The sequence below is a fragment of the Embiotoca jacksoni genome, unplaced genomic scaffold (genome assembly GCF_022577435.1).
Source record: "Embiotoca jacksoni isolate LCO1_2020_lvr unplaced genomic scaffold, fEmbJac1.0.p SCAF_68, whole genome shotgun sequence".
Lineage (NCBI taxonomy): Eukaryota > Metazoa > Chordata > Actinopteri > Embiotocidae > Embiotoca > Embiotoca jacksoni.
This window is the reverse complement of record NW_027185423.1, coordinates 854,771-867,270: the sequence shown is the minus strand read 5'-3', so window position 1 is coordinate 867,270 and position 12,500 is coordinate 854,771. Positions and strand designations below refer to the sequence as shown.

The 12,500-nt window shown below is 43.7% G+C and overlaps 2 protein-coding genes, 1 non-coding gene and 1 pseudogene across 3 annotated transcripts in view; 1 reads left to right on the top strand and 3 right to left on the bottom strand.

Moving 5' to 3' along the window:
* LOC138214125 (PRELI domain-containing protein 1, mitochondrial-like) overlaps positions 1 to 1,035 on the bottom strand; it is a 5,296-nt pseudogene extending 4,261 nt beyond the window's left edge.
* On the bottom strand, positions 398 to 469 carry trnag-ucc (transfer RNA glycine (anticodon UCC)). Its single transcript has one exon. It is a non-coding gene; the product is annotated as a tRNA-Gly (tRNA).
* Positions 1,036 to 1,283: 248 nt separating the features above from the next.
* On the bottom strand, positions 1,284 to 1,667 carry LOC138214124 (balbiani ring protein 1-like). Its single transcript, XM_069175493.1, has one exon. The coding sequence runs from the start codon at positions 1,665 to 1,667 to the stop codon at positions 1,284 to 1,286; it is 384 nt and encodes a 127-aa protein (XP_069031594.1).
* A 4,315-nt stretch (positions 1,668 to 5,982) lies between these two features.
* Positions 5,983 to 12,500, top strand: part of LOC138214123 (CXXC-type zinc finger protein 5-like) — a 14,833-nt gene continuing 8,315 nt past the window's right edge. Inside the window, exons 1-2 of the mRNA XM_069175492.1 lie at positions 5,983 to 6,158; positions 9,998 to 10,208. Coding sequence (XP_069031593.1) covers positions 10,092 to 10,208 — 117 coding nt within the window. The 5' untranslated portion in view covers positions 5,983 to 6,158; positions 9,998 to 10,091. The remainder of the gene's footprint in view (positions 6,159 to 9,997; positions 10,209 to 12,500) is intronic.

Below are 12,500 nucleotides of genomic sequence, written 5' to 3'. Positions count from 1 at the left end.
TTTTTCTAAAGTGATGAAGGTGTGTTCGTGAAGATGTTTTTACAAAGTGAACAGTTAAGAAAATTGTTTCCCAAATAAAAAAAATAAAAAAGACAAGCTTCGTTTGGACAGGTTGAATAAGGAGATTTTTGGACAGGAAACATATAAACATGTATCACCACAGCTGATTTTGCAGAGCATCATGATGATGTTATATTTCATATTAGTGAATATTTGTAAGACTTCTGCTTCCACTGGTGTGTTTAGCTCGGTTCCTACGTCATATTATGTATACCAACTCAGAAAATGTGTCTACAGTCATTATACATGCTATGCAACAAAAAACAATTCATATAAAGCTCGTAATTCTTTCCACTCAAAGCAAAACAACAAACAAACAACCCCCAAAAAAGGCATCTGCGTTGGCCGGGAATCGAACCCGGGTCAACTGCTTGGAAGGCAGCTATGCTCACCACTATACCACCAACGCCTGGAGACGGAAGCGCCTCGGAACGGGATTTAATCAAGGCCAAACACGTGATCGTGTGCAGTTACGTCAGCTGTGTCCCGTGGGGCTGTTTTTATGTTTTTACGTTTTTAATTCAGTGATGTAACATTTCGTGTGAAACCTGTGAGAACAGTGACGTGCTGCCGGAGCAGGAGGTGTTCACAGAGGAGCAGGAGGTGTTCACAGAGGAGCAGGAGGTGTTCACAGAGGAGCGGAGTTCTTCTGGTTCAGCTCGGAGGAGAGCCGGCTAACATGAACGAAGTTAGTTCGTGACGGTTCTGTGAACGTTTGTCTTCTGGTCCATTCACCGGTCCTCGTGACGTCAGCTCGTCCGCGCGCCTCGTGACGCTCACGTGTTGTTCGTGTGAATGTTCCGCGGTGGATGCGGCTAGCATTAGCTGTTAGCTCCAGCCGCAGAGGAAGCTAATGGCTAACGGCTAGCCGAGGATCAGACGTACCTGCAGCCCGGTGTCGAAGCCCCGCGGAGCGCTGCGTGCACCGGACCGCCGCAGGTTCGTCTGGCTGCTCGGTTTGCAGCCGGTGCACATTTAGGACAGAAAGAAAAGAAGGAAGGACAGAAACGTGGAGCCAGCCGATCGTACTGCATACACGTCCCGCTTCCTCCACTAGATGGCGGGCTTCAACCGGTTTTAATGCAGCCTGCTGGGTCCGGTTCCAGTCTGGCTCCGGTCTGGCTCCGGTCTGGGTCCGGTCTGGTTCCGGTCTGGGTCCGGTTCCAGTCTGGGTCCGGTTTGGTTCCGGTCTTGTTCCATTCTGGTTCCGGTCTGGTTCCATTCTAGTTCCTTTCTGGTTCCATTCTGGTTCCGGTCTGGTTCCGGTCTTGTTCCATTCTAGTTCCTTTCTGGTTCCATTCTGGTTCCGGTCTGGTTCCGGTCTGGTTCCGGTCTTGTTCCATTCTAGTTCCTTTCTGGTTCCATTCTGGTTCCGGTCTGGTTCCGGTCTTGTTCCATTCTAGTTCCTTTCTGGTTCCATTCTGGTTCTGGTCTGGTTCCGGTCTGGTTCCGGTCTTGTTCCGGTCTTGTTCCATTCTAGTTCCTTTCTGGTTCCATTCTGGTTCTGGTCTGGTTCCGGTCTGGTTCCGGTCTTGTTCCATTCTAGTTCCTTTCTGGTTCCATTCTGGTTCTGGTCTGGTTCCGGTCTGGTTCCGGTCTGGTTCCATTCTGGTTCCTTTCTGGTTCCGGTCTGGTTCCTTTCTGGTTCCGGTCTGGTTCCATTCTGGTTCCTTTCTGGTTCCGGTCTGGTTCCGGTCTGGTTCCGGTCTGGTTCCAGCGGGTGCAGGACGGATTACAGATTCACTGAGTTAATGTGATTTTCCCTTTTTATATTCTGCAGGATAAAAAGGCCTCCGACCGCCACCACATGGGTCAGAGGTCAGAGGTCAGAGGTCAACCTGCTGGCTCTCATTTCCTGTTCATTTCTAAAAACCTTCCTTCTGCTGCTCTTCATCAGCTTCATCTTCCTCCACTTTGCAGATTCAGGTTTTGCTTTTCAAACGCAGTCGACATATTTTAAATAACGTGTGTTGTTGCAAATATAAAACCATCCGAAGGTTAATCACAGAAACATCAGAGGAAGTTTTATTTTCTCACATTATTCACTCTGAATACAAGAAGGATGAAATGTTTCTTCTGAGACACAAACAACGTGAAAAATACTGCTCGAAAGCTAAATTTGGATTATTTCCTGTCATCTGGTGGATTTCTAACTGTCAGCAGTAACAACACAAACACACAATAAATAAATAAAATACACAATAAATAAAATAAAATAAATAAATAAAATACACAATAAAACACACAATAAATACAACATAAAAACACAATAAATACAACATAAAAACAATAAATACAACATAAAAACACAAATACAACATAAAAACAATAAATACAACATAAAAACACAAATACAACATAAAAACACAATAAACACAACATAAAAACACAATAAATACAACACAAACACACAATAAATACAACATAAAAACACAATAAATACAACACAAACACACAATAAATACAACATAGAAACACAATAAATACAACATAAAAATACAATAAATACAACATAAAACAATAAATACAACACAAACACACAATAAATACAACTTAAAAACACAATAAATAAATAAAAATACACAATAAATAAAATAAAATACATAAAATAAATAAATAAAATACACAATAAAACACACCCAATAAATACAACATAAAAACACAATAAATACAACTTAAAAACACAATAAATAAATAAAAATACACAATAAATAAAATAAAATACATAAAATAAATAAATAAAATACACAATAAAACACACCCAATAAATACAACATAAAAACACAATAAATACAACACAAACACACAATAAATACAACATAGAAACACAATAAATACAACACAAACACACAATAAATACAACATAGAAACACAATAAATACAACACAAACACACAATAAATACAACATAGAAACACAATAAATACAACATAAAAATACAATAAATACAACATAAAACAATAAATACAACACAAACACACAATAAATACAACATAGAAACACAATAAATACAACATAGAAACACAATAAATACAACACAAACACACAATAAATACAACATAGAAACACAATAAATACAACATAAAAATACAATAAATACAACATAAAACAATAAATACAACACAAACACACAATAAATACAACTTAAAAACACAATAAATAAATAAAAATACACAATAAATAAAATAAAATACATAAAATAAATAAATAAAATACACAATAAAACACACCCAATAAATACAACATAAAAACACAATAAATACAACACAAACACACACAATAAATACAACATAAAAACACACAAAAAAATACAACATAAAAACACAATAAATACAACATAAAAACACACAAAAAAATACAACATAAAAACACAATAAATACAACACAAACACACACAATAAATACAACATAAAAACACAATAAATACAACACAAACACACACAATAAATACAACATAAAAACACACAAAAAATACAACATAAAAACACAATAAATACAACATAAAAACACACAAAAAAATACAACATAAAAACACAATAAATACAACACAAACACACACAATAAATACAACATAAAAACACACAAAAAATACAACATAAAAACACAATAAATACAACATAAAAACACACAAAAAATACAACATAAAAACACAATAAATACAACATAAAAACACACAAAAAAATACAACATAAAAACACAATAAATACAACATAAAAACACACAAAAAAATACAACATAAAAACACAATAAATACAACATAAAAACACACAAAAAAATACAACATAAAAACACAATAAATACAACACAAACACACACAATAAATACAACATAAAAACACAATAAATACAACACAAACACACACAATAAATACAACATAAAAACACAATAAATACAACACAAACACACACAATAAATACAACATAAAAACACAATAAATACAACACAAACACACACAATAAATACAACATAAAAACACACAATAAATACAACATAAAAACACAATAAATACAACACAAACACACAATAAATACAACATAAAAACACAATAAATACAACACAAACACACACAATAAATACAACATAAAAACACAATAAATACAACACAAACACACACAATAAATACAACATAAAAACACAATAAATACAACACAAACACACACAATAAATACAACATAAAAACACAATAAATACAACACAAACACACACAATAAATACAACATAAAAACACACAATAAATACAACATAAAAACACAATAAATACAACACAAACACACACAATAAATACAACATAAAAACACAATAAATACAACACAAACACACACAATAAATACAACATAAAAACACAATAAATACAACACAAACACACACAATAAATACAACATAAAAACACAATAAATACAACATAAAAACACAAAAAATACAACATAAAAACACAATAAATACAACATAAAAACACAAAAAATACAACATAAAAACACAATAAATACAACATAAAAACACAATAAATACAACATAAAAACACAATAAATACAACATAAAAACACAATAAATACAACATAAATACAACATAAAAGATGTTTAGTAATGAGGCCTATTTGTCCTTCATGTTGGCAGCAGAAGTAAAAGTACTACAAATACTCTGTGATAACGTGTTCAAAACCTGCAGTATCAAAAGTAAAAGTACACGTGCAGAAAAATGTGTTTCCGTGTTTATATATTTGATGTCTCTGGATCAACAACTGATCATTTTTAGTTTAATCTGCAGTGTTTCATCGTATCCTTGTGAAGTCCTGAGAACCAGAAAAACAGCTGAGACGATAAATTCAGGTCAGACTTTCATTTGTTTTGATTTTCATTAAATTAAATTGTGATCCATCCTCACTCCATCTTCAATCTCATGTTTCTACCTGGTTTCTTCTTTGGAGAGTTTTAACATCATTTGTGGACGCAGCGATGAACTGTGTTCACAGACGATGGTTTTCACAAGTGTTCCTGAGCCCATGCAGTGATTTCCACTCCAGTGTTTTTAATGCAGTGCTGCCTGAGGCCTGAAGATCACCACCATCCAATATTGGTTTCCTAAAGCAATTTTTTGTACGAAAGGTGCCACACGAATAAAGTTTATTACGTAAAGCTGTCAGACACATTTAGAGGAGAACAAAGTCAAATGTTTGTCAGAGATGGACGTGTAAATAAATACTGAAGCAAAACACAGAAAATCACTTTCACCACGGTGTCCTGCAGACAGGACGTAACAATACTGAGTAATAGTTTCAATATTAAATCAAATCAGAAATAGAATTAGTTTAAAAGTTTATCAAATGAAAATATGAACTCATGAAAGCATCAGAGGCACAAAAATAAAACCCACCACGTGTCAAACAGCGTCACTGAGTGGTTTCGTGGCTCTCTGCCTCCATCTCTCTCTCCTCCGGCAGGCAGCCAATCAGCTGCGGAGCCCCCCCCCCCCCAGCTCAGCCTGATCAGACGGTTCACCGCAGCACGCTGCTGACAGGAGACACGGAGGGCACAGCCCCCCCCCCCCCCCCCCCACTCTGTCGCGAGAACGACGCACGTCTCCGTTCCTAACCTCCGCCATTATCCCCTTCGTCCCCATGGTGGTGTGTTGTCTCCTCTCCTCTTTTCCCGCCCCTCCAGGTTCTCCTCTTTTCCCGCCCCTCCAGGTTCTCCTCTTTTCCCGCCCCTCCAGGTTCTCCTCTTTTCCCGCCCCTCCAGGTTCTCCTCTGAGCCGTTTCCTCCTCAGCTCGTCCGGGATCATTTACCCCCCCCCCCCTCCCCCCCCAGGTGATTATCCATCCGCCCCCCGTTATCCGTTACCCCCCTCCTCCTCCTCCTCCCTCCTCCCTCTTCTCGGTACCAACAGACCGACAAATCCCTCCCGGTGCTCCTTCCCCCCCCCCCCCCCCCCCCCCCTCCCCTCCTCTCCTCTCTCTCCGTCTCCTTTCCCGCCAGCCATGATCCGTGGCGGGCTAATTCCCAGACGGTCTTCTTCCTCTTCTCCTCCTTCCTCCTCTGCTCCTCATCACCCTCTTCCTCCACATCCACCACCTCCTCCTCCTCCTCCTCCTCGCGGGCCCGGTAAGTAGCAGAAGCACGCGCCGTCCATCTTCTCGGTTACTCCTCCTCTCTGTCGGACTGCATGCTGCGTTCACGGTATTTATCGGTTCTTATCGGGTCGGGCTTTTTGGGGGGGTTGACCCCCCCTCACCCTCCCTCCCTCCTCACCCCCCCTCCCCCCTCCTTGCCTTTCTGTGCCTGAGGGGGGAGGGGGAGGGGGAGGAAGGGAGGGGGGTGTTAATGTGTCGCGTGGGAGAGCCGTTTCCCCCTCGCGGCCGGTGGCCACCGTGACCTTCTGTCGGAGCTCGCGCTGCCGGTTGACCGGACAGGATAATTAGTTACACCTGGGGGGGGCACGCGCCAACACACACACTCTCACACACACACACACACACACACACACACACACACACACACACACACACACACACACATACACACATACACACACACATACACACATCTCCACAGCGGCTGCGCACATGCACAGAGACACACACACTCACACACACTCACACACACACTCACACTCACTCACACACACTCACACACACACTCACACTCACACACACACACACACTCACACTCACACACACACACACACACACACATATTTTCTGTTTCTTTCTCACTCCAGTTAGACATCGCGCGCACACGCACACATTTCACACATCTGTTTGCAGTCTGTTGTGTTCACACACTTTCACAAAAGACTGTGTGTGTGTGTGTGTGTGAGTGTGTGTGTGTGTGTGTGTGTGTGTGTGTGTGTGTGTGTGTGTGTGAGTGTGTGTGTGCGTGTGTGAGTGTGAGTGTGTGTGTGTGTGTGTGAGTGTGTGTGTGAGTGTGTGTGTGAGTGTGTGTGTGAGTGTGTGTGTGCGTGTGTGTGTGTGTGTGTGTGTGTGTGAGTGTGTGTGTGAGTGTGTGTGTGCGTGTGTGTGTGTGTGTGTGTGAGTGTGTGAGTGAGTGTGTGTGTGCGTGTGAGTGTGTGTGTGTGTGTGTGTGTGAGTGTGTGTGTGAGTGTGTGTGTGAGTGTGCGTGTGTGTGTGAGTGTGTGTGTGCGTGTGTGTGTGTGTGTGTGTGTGTGTATGTGTGTGAGTGTGTGTGTGAGTGCGTGTGTGCGTGCGTGTGTGTGTGTGTGTGTGAGTGTGTGTGTGTGTGTGTGTGTGTGTGTGTGAGTGTGAGTGTGTGTGTGTGTGTGAGTGTGTGTGTGAGTGTGCGTGTGTGTGTGTGTGTGTATGTGTGTGAGTGTGTGTGTGAGTGTGTGTGTGCGTGCGTGTGTGTGTGTGTGTGTGAGTGTGTGTGTGTGTGTGAGTGTGTGTGTGTGTGTGTGTGTGTGTGTGTGAGTGTGTGTGTGTGTGTGTGTGTGTGTGAGAGTGTGTGTGTGTGTGTGTGAGTGTGTGTGTGCGTGTGTGTGTGAGTGTGTGTGTGTGTGTGTGTGTGTGCGTGTGTGAGTGTGTGTGTGTGTGAGTGTGTTTGTGAGTGTGTGTGTGTGAGTGTGAGTGTGTGTGTGTGTGTGTGTGTGTGTGTGTGTGTGAGTGTGTGTGTGTGTGTGTGTGAGTGTGTGTGTGCGTGTGTGAGTGTGTGTGTGTGTGAGTGTGTTTGTGAGTGTGTGTGTGTGAGTGTGAGTGTGTGTGTGTGTGTGTGTGTGTGTGAACCCTGAGAGGTCAGAGGTCAGTCGTCTTTGAGTCCAAACACATGAGAACGTTTCGTCAAGAGCTGAAAACAATCTTTTTCCTGAAGCAGCTAACGGCTACGAGCTACGTGAGAATGTAAATAACCGAACTAACAAATTAACTACCGTGTTTTTAACTATCTTGTTTTTAACTACCGTGTTTTTAACTATCTTGTTTTTAACTATCTTGTTTTTAACTACCGTGTTTTTAACTATCTTGTTTTTAACTATCTTGTTTTTAACTACCGTGTTTTTAACTATCTTGTTTTTAACTACCGTGTTTTTAACTACCTTGTTTTTAACTACCGTGTTTTTAACTACCGTGTTTTTAACTACCATGTTTTTAACTATCTTGTTTTTAACTACCGTGTTTTTAACTATCTTGTTTTTAACTACCTTGTTTTTAACTACCTTGTTTTTAACTACCGTGTTTTTAACTACCGTGTTTTTAACTATCTTGTTTTTAACTACCTTGTTTTTAACTATCTTGTTTTTAACTACCGTGTTTTTAACTATCTTGTTTTTAACTACCGTGTTTTTAACTACCTTGTTTTTAACTATCTTGTTTTTAACTACCGTGTTTTTAACTACCGTGTTTTTAACTATCTTGTTTTTAACTACCGTGTTTTTAACTATCGTGTTTTTAACTATCTTGTTTTTAACTACCTTGTTTTTAACTATCTTGTTTTTAACTACCGTGTTTTTAACTATCTTGTTTTTAACTACCGTGTTTTTAACTACCGTGTTTTTAACTACCGTGTTTTTAACTATCTTGTTTTTAACTACCTTGTTTTTAACTACCGTGTTTTTAACTACCATGTTTTTAACTATCTTGTTTTTAACTACCGTGTTTTTAACTACCGTGTTTTTAACTATCTTGTTTTTAACTACCTTGTTTTTAACTATCTTGTTTTTAACTACCGTGTTTTTAACTATCTTGTTTTTAACTACCGTGTTTTTAACTATCTTGTTTTTAACTACCGTGCTTTTAACTACCATGTTTTTTCTACTTCAACTACCGTGTTTTTAACAACCGTTTTTAACTACCGTGTTTTTAACAACCGTTTTTAACTACCGTGTTTTTAACAACCGTGTTTTTAACTACCGGGTTTTTTCTACTTTAACTACCGTGTTTTTAACTACCGTGTTTTTAACAACCGTGTTTTTAACTACCGTGTTTTTAACTACCGTGTTTTTAACAACCGTGTTTTTAACTACCGTGTTTTTAACTACCTTGTTTTTAACTACCGTGTTTTTAACAACCGTGTTTTTAACAACCGTGTTTTTAACTACCGTGTTTTTAACTACCTTGTTTTTAACTACCGTGTTTTTAACTATCTTGTTTTTAACTACCGTGTTTTTAACTACCATGTTTTTAACTATCTTGTTTTTAACTACCGTGTTTTTAACTACCGTGTATTTTCTACTTTAACTGCCGTGTTTTTTCTACTTTAACTATCGTGTTTTATTTACCTTCTTTTTTCTACTTTAACTACCGTGTTTTTAACTACTGTGTTTTTTCTACTTTAACTACCGTGTTTTTAACTACCGTGTTTTTTCTACTTTAACTACCGTGTTTTTAACTACCATGTTTTTTCTACTTTAACTACCGTGTTTTTTCTACTTTAACTACCGTGTTTTTAACTACCGTGTTTTTTCTACTTTAACTACCGTGTTTTTAACTACCGTGTTTTTTCTACTTTAACTACCGTGTTTTTAACTACCGGGTTTTTTCTACTTTAACTACCGTGTTTTTAACTACCATGTTTTTTCTACTTTAACTACCGTGTTTTTTCTACTTTAACTACCGTGTTTTTAACTACCGGGTTTTTTCTACTTTAACTACCGTGTTTTTAACTACCATGTTTTTTCTACTTTAACTACCGTGTTTTTCTACTTTTTGGTTCGCTGTAAACATGGTTCCACGCTGGATCAGTGTACATTTTTTGGTGGTTTGCCATGATTCGGCAGGACAAGCAGGACAGAGGACAAACAGGATGGAGGACGTCTCGTTTGTCCTCTTTCTCTGTTACGAGTTTCATCTGAGCTGAAAGAAGACGATATTTAACTCCACAATCAGTCGGAGGAACGTCTTCAGCGTTTATCACGACATTTACTTGTGATGGCGACTTTACTAAATATTTAGAGAAGCACCTTCTTGATTTCTGTCTTTGTTTTTTATCTACAGAACAAAAGGAGACGAGCACACAGACCTAACCGCTCGCCGACTTCCTGCACGAGCAAGCGTGTGTGTGTTTACATGTATACGTGTGCGTGAGGTCATGTCGGGCATGACGAGCGGCGTGTGCGTGGAGAGCGACCTCTCCTCGATGCTCCAGAGAAGCTCCGCCCCCTCGCACCATCACCCCAATCACCATGGTTACGGCGGGCAGGGACAGGTGAGTCGTCATTCCGCTTTTTCATTTCTGAGATCAGTGCGGCTCAAAACCACCAGGGTCTGAACCGGGACAGAACCGGGACCAGAACCAGGACCGGAGAACCAAAGGGTTGCGTTTTCGTTACGTTGCAAACATCTCGTCCGCGACATCGAGCGGTTCGTAGAAAGTAAATTTCGGTCGGGTTGGTCTGATCCGGTCAGTTGGTCCGGTCGGGTCGGTCGGGTTGGTCTGATCCGGTCAGTTGGTCCGGTCGGGTCGGTCGGGTTGGTCTGATCCGGTCGGGTTGGTCGGGTTGGTCGGTTGGGACGGTCGGGTCGGTCGGTTGGTCGGTCGGGTCGGGTCAGTCGATCAGTCGGGTTGGTCGGTCAGTCGGATCGGTCCGGTTGTTCGGTCGGGTTGGTTGGTCGGGTCGGTCGGTCGGTTGGTCGGGTCGGGTTGGTCGATCAGTCGGGTTGGTCGGTCAGTCGGGTTGGTCGGTCAGTTGGATTGGTCGGTCAGTCGGATTGGTCGGGTTGTTCGGCCGGGTCGGTCGGTCGATCAGTCGGATCGGTCGGTCAGTCGGATCGGTCAGGTTGTTTGGTCGGTCGGATCGGTTGGGTTGGTCAGTCGGGTCGGATTGGTCGGGACGGTCGGTTGGGTTGGTCGGGTCGGTCAGTCGGATCGGTCGGGTTGTTCGGTCGGGTCGGTCGGTTGGGTCAGTCAGATTGGTCGGGTTGTTTGGTCGGAATGGTCGGTTGGGTTGGTCGGGTCGGTCAGTCGGATCGGTCGGGTTGGTCGGTCGGGACAGTCGGTCGGGTTGGTCGGTTGGGTCGGTTGGGTCGGGTCAGTCGATCAGTCGGGTTGGTCGGTCAGTCGGGTTGGTCGGTCAGTCGGATCGGTCGGGTTGGTCGGTCAGTCGGATTGGTCGGGTTGTTCGGTCGGGTTGGTCGGTCGGTCAGGTCGGGTCGGTCGATCAGTCGGATCGGTCGGTCAGTCGGATCGGTCAGGTTGTTCGGATCGGTTGGGTCGGTCGGTCGGGTCGGATTGGTCGGGTTGTTTGGTCGGGACGGTCGGTTGGGTTGGTCGGGTCGGGTCGGTCAGTCGGGTCGGTCGGTCGGGTCAGTCGGATCGGTCGGGACGGTCGGTCGGTCGGATCAATTGGGTTGGTCGGTCGGGTCGGGTCGGATCGGTCGGGTTGTTCGGTTGGGTCGGTCGGATCGGTTGGGTTGGGTTGGTAGGGTTGGTCAGTCGGTCGGATCGGTCAGTCAGATCGGTCGGGTTGTTTGGTCGGGACGGTCGGTTGGGTTGGTCGGTCAGTCGGGTTGGTCGGTCAGTCGGATCGGTCGGGTTGTTCGGTCAGGTTGGTCGGTCAGGTCGGTCAGTCGGATCGGTCAGGTTGTTCGGTCGGATCGGTTGGGTTGGTCGGTCGGGTCGGATTGGTCGGGTTGTTTGGTCGGGACGGTCGGTTGGGTTGGTCGGGTCGGGTCGGTCAGTCGGGTCGGTCAGTCAGATCGGTCGGGACGGTCGGTCGGTCGGATCAGTTGGGTTGGTCGGTCGGGTCGGGTCGGGTTGTTCGGTTGGGTCGGTCGGATCGGTTGGGTTGGGTTGGTCGCTAGGGTTGGTCAGTCGGTCGGATCGGTCAGTCAGATCGGTTGGGTTGTTTGGTCGGATCGGTTGGTTCGGTCGGTCGGGTCGGATTGGTCGGGTTGTTTGGTTGGGATGGTCGGCGGTCAGTTGGATCGGTCGGGTTGGTCGGTTGGGACAGTCGGTCGGGTTGGTCGGTCAGGTCGGTCAGTCGGATCGGTCAGGTTGTTCGGTCGGATCGGTTGGGTTGGTCGGTCGGGTCGGATTGGTCGGGTTGTTTGGTCGGGACGGTCGGCGGTCAGTTGGATCGGTCGGGTTGGTCGGTCGGGACAGTCGGTCGGGTTGGTCGGTCGGGTCGGGACAGTCGATCAGTCGGGTTGGTTGGTCAGTCGGATTGGTCGGGTTGTTCGGTCGGGTTGGTCGGTCGGTTAGGTCGGGTCGGTCGATCAGTCGGATCGGTCGGTCAGTCGGATCGGTCAGGTTGTTCGGTCGGATCGGTCGGGACGGTCGGTCGGTCGGATCAGTTGGGTTGGTCGGTCGGGTCGGGTCGGATCGGTCGAGTTGTTCGGTTGGGTCGGTCGGATCGGTTGGGTTGGGTTGGTCGGTAGGGTTGGTCAGTCAGATCGGTCGGGTTGTTTGGTCGGATCGGTCGATTTGGTCGGTCGGTTGGGTTGGTCGGTTGGTCGTTTGGGTTGGTCGGTCGGTTGGGTTGGTCGGTAGGGACGGTCG